A 10,884-nucleotide genomic window follows, 5' to 3' on the forward strand; every position below is an offset into this window, starting at 1 on the left:
TTCCTAGGATGCAGGATTTTCGGCACTAAAATCAAGACAGCCTCAGGCAAACGGGAATGGTTGGGCATCCTAGAAGAGACCACATGAATTAAATTTTAACAAGATCCCATGTAATGCTGAAGATCAGGAACCACATTTTGAGAACCACCACCTGGATCTGGAGGGTATTACGCTTAGTGAAATAAGACAAATACTGTGTGATATCACTTACACATGGAATCTAAAAAATAAAACAAACAAGTGTACTTAGCAAAACAGAAACGGACACAGGTATAGAAAACAAACTAGTAGTTTCCAGTAGGGGTGTGGGGAGGGGCAAAATAAGGGTATGGGATTAAGAGGTACAAACTACTATGTGTAAAATAAACGAGTAACAAGGATACGTTGTACAGCACAGGGAATTACAGCCCTTACCTTGAAATAACTTGTAATGGTGTATAATCCGTAAAAATACTGAATCACTATGCTGTACATCTGAAACTAACATAATATTGTAAATCAACTTCAATTTAAAAATGTAGCTTATAGCTAGGTTTTTTAATTTTTAGTTTTTTAAGTAATAAAAATTTATATTTGGCCATTTTATTGATTTTTTAAGATGTATTTGTCATCTTCTATTAAATCAATTTAAAATCTGGTTCAGGTCTGATTTATCTATTATTGTGACATTTATTAAACTGTATTTAAAAACTGTCATCATTAACGCATTTTAATAAGTGTCTTCCATGTTAGTGTTTTCCAAAATGTTATATCTATTATATCCTTTTAATTTTTCCAGATAAATAACAACTTTAACAGCCTTATTGAGAAATAATTTACATATGATTCAAATATTTTCTCCCATTTGATAGGCTGCCTTTTCATTTTGTTGATAGCTTCCTTTACTGTGCAGAAACTTTTTACTTTGTTGTAGTTGCACTTGTTTAATTTTGCTTTGCATGTCTTTGCTTTTGGTATCATATCCAAAAAATCATCACCAAGAATGAAGTCAAGGACCTTATCACTTAGTTTTCTTCTAGGAATTTTATGGTTATGGTCTTACATAGTTTCCTCCTTAAAATATACACAAAATACAAATGTATATTTACTTGCTGTATTTGTATTTAACATCTGCTACTGAAATGTAAAAAAATCTGATGACTCTCTATTGATAACTTACCGTCGAATGTATACCTATTTGCCATTCATAAACAATCGCATGTAATCCTCACATTAACTACATGAGGATTAACCTTATTTTACACAGCATAAACTGAAGCTCAGAGAGGTTAAGTGATTTGCTCAAGACCAAAAAGTTGACAAGTAACAGGGCCTGGATTCAAATCTATGTCACTGACTTAGATTCTAGTGTCTTCTTCACTAAATCACAATGATACCTCAGTTACTGAAATTGAATTTAGTGGGTAACTGGGAAAAGCAAAATTTGGAGAAAAAAAAAACAAGATATGAACTTTCAATTAGAAACAAGAAGCAAAATGATGTGCCTAACTTTTTAGGATTTAAAATCATCTAACCAGCTCTTGGTAGACTCAAGGGCAGGCATTCCATCTTGGTCATCCTTGTATTTACCATAGAAAATACTCAGTACAGCACTTGATACACAGCAGGTCCACCAAAAATATTTACAAAATTGAATTCACTGTCATGTGAGTGTTAGCTGTTTATTGTTGCACCAGAGCATCCACTGTCCTACAGGCCTGCCTGAGAGGCATCTGACTCCCTGCAGAAATGGAATATCACTTGACTTAGTACTTACTGTGGATCAGAGCCCAAAGTCTATAAAATTAGTTGTCAACTGACAGAAAACAAGACACAAAAGGCTTGGGCCTTTGAACCAGCTTTGTCACTTGGCTAATTTAATTGTTTAAACACATGTCCACTATATACTGGTATGAGAACTTTGTTCTTAACATTTTGAAGGTTTTATGTTAACACTTAAGTAAAAGAGTTTGTCATCTTGTTTGATGCTTTAGGGTTTTTTATCCTTTTTGTGGTATGTGTACTTTACTCTTGTCTTTTGTTAAAGGATTTTGTTTATCTAATGGTGATCTTATATAGTAGCAGAAAACGAAGATACGGGTCACCTCACAAAACTGAAGGAGAAGCATGAAAAAAATGGCAGCAGAAAACACAGCTGAGACAGGACAGTCCCTTCAAGGTGCCACTGTTGGCACCACATTCATTAGCACTGGAGGGACTATCACTCTTGGTGGACACTGCCACTGTGTCCACCGCTGCTGTGTCCACCAGCAGCTGCTGGAACATTGTCACGTGCTTCAGATAGTCAGTACTTAGAGATCAGTTTGTTACGGTTTCACACACTTATTTTCTAGATTTGTACAGGGCTTCACATGAATAGATGGAATCAGACTTTGAATACCTACCTCTGGAAGGACTCTTACCTGGTCCAAGCCCATCATGACCTATGACAATCTTGTACAAGTTCCCAAGGTGCACGGCTTCTAGGGAGAAGGTGTCAATCTGTAACAAATCAAAAAAGTATAGTTGGATCTAGACTACGAGTCTGATTTCTAATAAGAGTATAAATTAAGATGCAGCAAAAATCCATTGTGAAAGGGATTAAGTTCATTCAGTAAACAGGCAAATCTGTCTAAATAAGAAAGTAAAGGTAAACAATAACAATTTATAGGACAATAAATTTTCTAATTTTTTCTTGCCAATTTTTCATTATTAAAGCATAATTTGAGGACTATCTACAAACGTTTTCAAATAATGATAATATAAATGTAATAATGATAAAATATACTAAAAGTTTCCATTCATTTGAATACAACAAACTCTTACTGTCCTGAAAAGAATTTCTTTAGCAAAGTTTATGGGCCATTCACAAAAATAATGCTTCTAAAGTAATTTTAGAACATTGATGCAAAAATTATTGAAGTTTATAACATTGATCTGAAGTCCCAATGCACTGCTACAGTCAGAACTCTTCATGCCTGTGTGCCAATGCTTTACGTCTTCAGAACATGGGTAAAGCGAGGAGCCCGGAATTCCTCAATAAAACCAAAGATAACGATACAGGTTAAAAAGTAAGAAAGATACATGATTTAGTATAGCAGTTGAAAAATAATTAAAAAACAAAAAATAAGCTTTGCATTTATACTGTGTCTTATATGTTTTGAAATAGTTTCACATACATTTTATCCTTAAAAGTCACTCAGTGAGAAAAAAGCATATCCGCTCTACAGATAACAGTGAGGCACAGAACCAGCATTAGAGCTCAGTTCCTCTGATATGTAATAATACTACCTTCCTTTGCAATCACTCTGCCTCTCCGTAAGTGGACTATAAACAATACAAATAACAGATAAAGCCATGAGCATTTATTTACCAAAAAATGCAGTCAATGCCTGGTAAAGGTTAATGAGTAACACTGCCATTCCTTTATTCATGAAAGAGGTCTGCCAGAAAAGGAGGACTTTCTATGTGATAATACAAAATACAAGCAAAGAAAACTGTGAGTTACAATATTTATGATGGTTAATGTAGAGAATGCTAAGAAAAAAAGAGGAAACAAGTAATGAAAATATGCTGAGATAGTCAAAGCCTATTTGGATCATCAAAAAAAGCTGAGATAACTATAATGTAGTGGGCTTGCTATAATTTACTCAGTTTTAAGAAATTAAGTATTACTTACATATTAATATTAGTAAATAATAAAAATAATGTAATATATTTAGTTTCTAAATTAGACAATGAAAGTTGTTATACAACTTTGAAAGTTGTTGAACAACACAGGTTTGAAGTTATACAGGTCCAGTTACACATGGATTTTTTTCAAGAAATATGCACTACAGCACTACACAATCATCACAGTTGGTTGAATCCTCAGATGCGGAACTGCGGACATGGAGGGTCTGTGCAGATTTTCAGCTGTGTGGGGGTTAGTGCCCCTAACCTCCTGGGTTGCTCAGGGTCAACTGTATATAGTAATCCTCGCTTAACAATATAAAGGCAGGTGTAAAAATCAGACAATTGGGAATGACTTCAGCAAGCCGGTGGACTAGGGAGAACCAAGCCCTCATTCCCCATGGAGACGCCATTCTAACCACAGTACATGGACTAGAAAACTTCTGTGACAGCTCTGGACGCCAGATGAGAAGCTGCAGCACCCAGTCCAAGGCACAATGAAGAAGGGACTCCATCAAAAGAGGCAAGAAGTTCGTGACTTTTTACATGCCTGTGCCCCTCCCCCTACTTGGCATGTGCAGCACAACTGGGAGGAAACATTCCACACCTGGATCATCTCTTGGGACAGAAACAAAAAAGCAGACCAGGCATACAGAATTCTGAGTTCTCTGGTGGCTGCCTGAGGAACTGATTTCTCTCTCACTTGACTCAGAGTACTAATAGTAACAGCAACGTGGTTTGGAAACCAGTGAAAACAGAGCAGAGTTCTTTGGCATGTGAGAGCTACAGAGACTGGGCAGCACAGCAGGCAGACATGATGTGGGGCGGGGAGGATCTTGTGCAAGAGACTGTGGGCACGGGAGAAAGAATAAGAGATAAATACAGTTAAAAGCACATATACAAGCCCAGAGAAGACATGCAGCCAGAAAAAGTTTGATAGGCCCCAGAAACTCTACCAGGCTCCTTGGTGAAGGTCTTCCCCAGCACAAAGTCAGTCCTTTAACACTGGGTGAGACAGTTGTTTTTTCAAATGCTTACGTCTCAACAAAAGATCACAAGGCATATAAATAAAGAGTGAGGATGGCGGCGAAGTAAAGAGACGTGGAGTGCATCCCTCTCCACAGATGCATTGGGAATGCACGGAAGGACGCAGTCATTCCCACAGAGAACCAGCTGAACACCAGCAGACGGCCTCGGACACCAGAAAGGGCTGCGGGGAGCCCGACATAGCCGGTAGGGAGGCATCTACGAGGGCTCAAAGAGGGTGAAGCGGCGGAGCTGTGGCAGACGGGAGGGAGTGAGTAACATACGGAGGGTCCGCAGCGCAGCTCAGCGTTCCCGGACCGAGACATCGATCCGCGGCTGAACGGAGGGTCCAGGAGCGGGAGCGTGGGAACCGGAGAGCTGGTTCAGGGTGAGAAACATTGTTGCCGGTAGGGTGACAGACCGAGAGGACAGGAGGGAGGAGGTCCGCGGAGAGGAGTGCCCGTCCCTGAGAGCTGCCCGGCCATGATGGCGGCTGCAGGCTGCAGGCTCCCGGGCGGGGGGGAGGAGCCGCGCGCATAGCCTCTCCCTCTCTTTCCGAGCCTCTGCAACAGGCAGTGGAGAGACGCCCTGCAGGCCACCTAAGGCGCTCAGGGATAACAAGCACCCTCAGGCACTCGGGCGGGGCTAGATTAAAACTCCTTGCAATGCCAGCAGCAGGGAGGCTGCCAAGAGAAAAAAAAAAACCAGCATCAAAAAGAAAAAACCCCGAGAGAGGCCCAACTCTAAGACTTTCTGTGTACGCCTGAGCCACCAGCGCCCTCTGCAACAGGCACCTCCAAGCCTGACTGAAACAACAGTGCGCCACTGCTCACTCACTCCCAGGAGAAGGAGCCACTATTGTACCCTCTCCCTCCCCACACACCAAGGCTTACAAATGAACAATAAAGGAAACTCTGCTGGTCACAGAATAACGTAAAAAAAAAAACCCAAGGCAAGGAGAAGGACACTTACAGCTGAGATGCTAAGGAAACAGAAATAGTAGTGTCAATACCTATTGAACTGGTCCATTCTGGGATCAGTTCTGGAATTTTTTTTCTTTTCTCTCTCTCTCTTTTTTTTTTTTTTTTTTTTTTTTGATTTATTAAATACGATCTTAGCCCTAAGGGATCTACAAGTTTTATAACATAATTTTTTAAGGATATTTTTTATTCTTTTTTTTTTTTTTGCCTTTTTATATACTTCTATATCTAGCTAAGTTTTTGGTAGTACGGAGAAAATATCTCTCATACTTTCCTTTCATCCCTATCTTTTTTACACTTCTATTCCTTTCTTTTTCTTTGCATATTTCCAACCACATTACGCTCTTCTGTTCCCCTTTCTTCCAGCCATTTTAAGTGTATTTTATCTTAACATACTTATAAGCAACACTATCGGTCTGCTCAGACTCCTTGCTCTATTCTCCAGATGATGCACTGCCTTGGTATTAATATTAGGCTTTTGTCTTTATCTTAGTTCTTAGTACACTTGTCTAATTACATTCTGAGAATCTCCATTCTCTCTGGTGGTACTCCAGCTCATTTCTATATTTGATCCTAGCTTACAAAATCTCCCTGGATTGATGTTTGTATGTGTAGGGTGTTATTTGTTGTTTGTTTGCTTTTGCTTTTGTCTCTGATTTGTTCTGTTTCAGTTGTCAATTTCTGCTGGGTTTCTCTTTGAATATCTGATAGCACACTGGGGTTCTGTCAGGTCTTTCTAGAGCCTTATGTCCTAACGGATTCAATAATTGTGTGTCTTATACATGTATGTGTTTCCTAGACTAAATATTCGTTTAATCCAATACCTGGACATTAGTCTGAGGCTTGGACAGTCTTCTATAAACACCTCTATCACCAGGACAAGCAACCCCAAAAGCTTGGACAACCATGAGGAAACAAAGAAACCCCATGCAGGCAAAGGAGCAGGAAAAAAACCCACAAGACCAAATAAATGAGGAGGAAATAGGAAAAATGCCTGAAAAAGAATTCAGAGTAATGATAGTAAAAATGATACAAAATCTCAATAACAAAATAGAGAAAGTACAAGAAACAGTTCATAAGAACTCAGAAAAACAAACAGCAATGGATAACAAAATAACTGAAATTAAAAATACTCTAGATGCTATAACCAGCAGAATGACTGAGGCAGAAGAACGAATAAGTGAGTTGGAAGATAGAATGGGAGAAATAAACGCCACAGAGCAGGAAAAAGAAAAAAAAAATAAAAAGACTAGAAGACAGCCTCAGAGACCTCAGTGATAACTTTAAACGTACCAACATTCGAATTATAGGCATCCCAGAAGAAGAAGAAAACAAGAAAGGGTCTGAGAAAATAGTTGAAGAGGTTATAGTGGAAAACTTCCCCAACATGGGAAAGGAAATAATTCACCAAGTCCAAGAAGCACAGAGAGTCCCATACAGAATAAACCCAAGGAGAAATACACCAAGGCACATATTAATCAAACTAACAACAATTAAACACAAAGAAAAAATATTAAAAGCAGCAAGAGAAAAGCAACAAACAACATATAAGGGAAAACCCATAAGGATAACAGCTGACCTTTCTACAGAAACTCTGCAGGCCAGAAGGGAATGGCAGGATATCCTGAAAGTCCTGAAAGAGAGAAACCTACAGCCAAGAATACTCTACCCAGCAAGAATCTCATTCAGATTTGAGGGAGAAATCAAAAGCTTTCCAGACAAGCAAAAGTTAAGAGAATTCAGCACCACCAAACCAGCCTTACAACAAGTGCTAAAGGAACTTCTCTAAGTAGGAAACACAAGAAAAGGAAAACACCTACAAAAACAAACCCAAAACAATTAAGAAAATGGTAATTGGAACACACATGTCAATAATCACTTTAAATGTAAATGGATTAAATGCTCCAACCAAAAGACACAGACTGGCTGAATGGATACAAAAACAAGACCCTTCTATATGCTGCCTACAAGAAACCCACTTCAGACCAAGGGATACATATAGACTGAAAGTGAAGGGATGGAAAAAGATATTCCATGCAAATGGAAGTCAAAAGAAAGCTGGAGTAGCAATACTCATATCAGACAAATTAGACTTGAAAGTAAAGACTATTAAAAGAGACAAGGAAGGGCACTACATAATGATCAAGGGATCCATCCAAGAAGAACATATCACAATGGTAAATATCTATGCCCCCAATATAGGAGCACCTCAATACATAAGGCAAATGCTAACAGCTATAAAAGGGGACATTGACAGTAACACAATAATAGTGGGAGACTTGAACACCCCACTTACATCAATGGACAGATCATCCAAACAGAAAATAAATAAAGACACACAAGCTCTAAATGACACATTAGACCATCTCGACTTAATTGATATTTATAGGACATTCCATCCAAAAACGACAGACTACACGTTCTTCTCAAGTGCACACGGAACATTTTCCAGGATAGATCACATCTTGGGTCACAAATCAAACCTCAGCAAATTCAAGAAAACTGAAATCATATCAAGCATCTTCTCAGACCACAACGCCATGAGACTAGATATCAATTACAGGAAAAAAACTGCAAAAAATACAAACACATGGAGGCTAAACAATTCACTCTTAAACAACCAAGGAATCACTACAGAAATCAAAGAGGAAATCAAAAAATATCTAGAAACAAATGACAACGAAAACACAACAACCCAAAACCTATGGGACGCAGCAAAAGCAGTTCTAAGAGGGAAGTTTATAGCAATACAGTCCTACCTTAAGAAACAAGAAAATGATCGAATAAACAACCTAACCTTACATCTAAAACAACTAGAGAAAGAAGAACAAAGAAACCCCAAAGTGAGCAGAAGGAAAGAAATCATAAAGATCAGAGCAGAAATAAATGAAAAAGAAAGGAAAGAAACCATAAGAAAAATAAATAAAACTAAAAGCTGGTTCTTTGAGAAGATTAACAAAATTGATAAACCATTAGCCAGACTCATCAAGAAAAAAAGGGAGAAGATGCAAATCAACAGAATTAGAAATGAAAAAGGAGAAGTCACAACGGACACCTCAGAAATACAAAACATCATGAGAGACTACTACAAGCAACTATATGCCAATCAATTGGATAACCTGGAAGAAATGGATCCATTCTTAGAAAAATACAATCTTCCAAGACTGAACCAGGAAGAAATAGAAACCATGAACAGACCAATCACAAGTACAGAAATTGAGGCAGTGATTAAAAATCTCCCAACACACAAAAGCCCAGGACCAGATGGATTCACAGGTGAATTCTATCAAACATTTCAAGAAGAGCTAACACCTATCCTTCTCAAACTCTTCCAAAATATTGCAGAAGGCGGAGCACTCCCAAACTCATTCTACGAGGCTACCATCACCCTGATACCAAAACCAGGCAAAGATGTCACAAAAAAAGAAAACTACAGACCAATATCACTGATGAATATAGATGCAAAAATCCTCAACAAAATACTAGCTAACAGACTCCAACAGCACATTAAAAAAATCATACACCACGATCAAGTGGGGTTTATCCCTGGGATGCAAGGATTCTTCAATATACGCAAATCAATCAACGTGATACATCATATCAACAACTTGAAGGATAAAAACCATATGATCATTTCAATAGATGCAGAAAAAGCTTTTGACAAAGTTCAACATCCATTTATGATAAAAGCTCTCCAGGAAATGGGCATAGAAGGAAATTACCTCAACATAATAAAAGCCATATATGACAAACCAAAAGCCAACATTGTTCTCAATGGAGAAAAACTGGAAGAATTCCCTCTAAGAACAGGAACAAGACAAGGGTGTCCACTCTCACCACTATTATTCAACATAGTTTTGGAAGTGTTAGCCACAGCAATCAGTGAAGAAAAAGAAATTAAAGGAATCCAAATTGGAAAAGAAGAAGTCAAATTGTCACTCTTTGCAGATGACATGATATTATATATAGAAAACCCTAAAGACTCTACCAGAAAACTGCTAGCACTCATTGATGAGTTTAGTAAAGTAGCAGGATACAAAATTAATGCACAGAAATCTCTTGCATTCCTATACACTAACAACGGAAGAGCAGAAAGAGAAATTAAGGAAACTCTCCCATTCACCATTGCAACAAAAAGAATAAAATACCTGGGAATAAACCTGCCTAAGGAGGCAAAAGATCTGTATGCAGAAAACTTTAAGACATTGATGAAAGAAATCAAAGACGACACAAACAGATGGAGGGACGTACCATGTTCCTGGATTGGAAGAATCAACATCGTGAAAATGACTGTACTACCCAAAGCAATTTACAGATTCAATGCAATCCCGATCAAATTACCAATGGCATTTTTCACAGAACTAGAGCAAGAAATCTTACGATTTGTATGGAAACGCAAAAGACCCCGAATAGCCAAAGCAATCTTGAGAAGGAAAGACAGAGTTGGTGGAATCAGGCTTCCTGACTTCAAACTATACTACAAGGCCATAGTGATCAAGACAGTATGGTACTGGCACAAAAATAGAAAGGAAGATCAATGGAATAGAATAGAGAACTCAGAAGTAAGCCCAAACACATATGGGCACCTTATCTTTGACAAAGGAGGCACGAGTATACAATGGAAAAAAGACAGCCTCTTCAATAAGTGGTGCTGGGAAAATTGGACAGCTACATGTAAAAGAATGAAATTAGAACACTTCCTAACACCATACACAACAATAAACTCCAAATGGATTAAAGACCTACATGTAAGGCCAGACACTATCAAACTCCTAGAGGAAAACATAGGCAGAACACTCTTTGACATACATCAAAGCAACATCCTTTTTGACCCACCTCCTAGAATCATGGAAATAAAATCAAGAATAAACAAATGGGACCTCATGAAACTTAAAAGCTTTTGCACAGCAAAAGAAACCATAAACAAGACTAAAAGGCAACCCTCAGAATGGGAAAAAATAATTGCCTATGAAACAACGGACAAAGGATTAACCTCCAAAATATACAAGCAGCTCATGCAGCTTCATACCAAAAAAGCAAATAACCCAATCCACAAATGGGCGGAAGACCTAAATAGACATTTCTCCAAAGAAGACATACAGATGGCCAACAAACACATGAAAAGATGCTCAACATCACTCATCATCAGAGAAATGCAAGTCAAAGCCACAATGAGGTATCACCTCACACCAATCAGAATGGCCATCATCACAAAGTCTGGAAACAA

General features: G+C 38.3%; 1 protein-coding gene across 1 annotated transcript in view; it reads right to left on the reverse strand.

Annotated features, from left to right (window-relative positions):
* The window catches only part of LOC130854289 (uncharacterized), a 91,848-nt gene extending 86,774 nt beyond the window's left edge, over positions 1–5,074 (reverse strand). The window contains exons 1-2 of the mRNA XM_057736997.1: positions 4,962–5,074; positions 2,403–2,481 (exon numbers count right to left, since the gene is read on the reverse strand). Of these exons, the coding sequence (XP_057592980.1) occupies positions 2,403–2,481; positions 4,962–5,003 (121 nt within the window). The 5' untranslated portion in view covers positions 5,004–5,074. The remainder of the gene's footprint in view (positions 1–2,402; positions 2,482–4,961) is intronic.
* Positions 5,075–10,884: the final 5,810 nt, after the last annotated feature.

Source organism: Hippopotamus amphibius, chromosome 5 (genome assembly GCF_030028045.1).
Source record: "Hippopotamus amphibius kiboko isolate mHipAmp2 chromosome 5, mHipAmp2.hap2, whole genome shotgun sequence".
NCBI lineage: Eukaryota > Metazoa > Chordata > Mammalia > Artiodactyla > Hippopotamidae > Hippopotamus > Hippopotamus amphibius.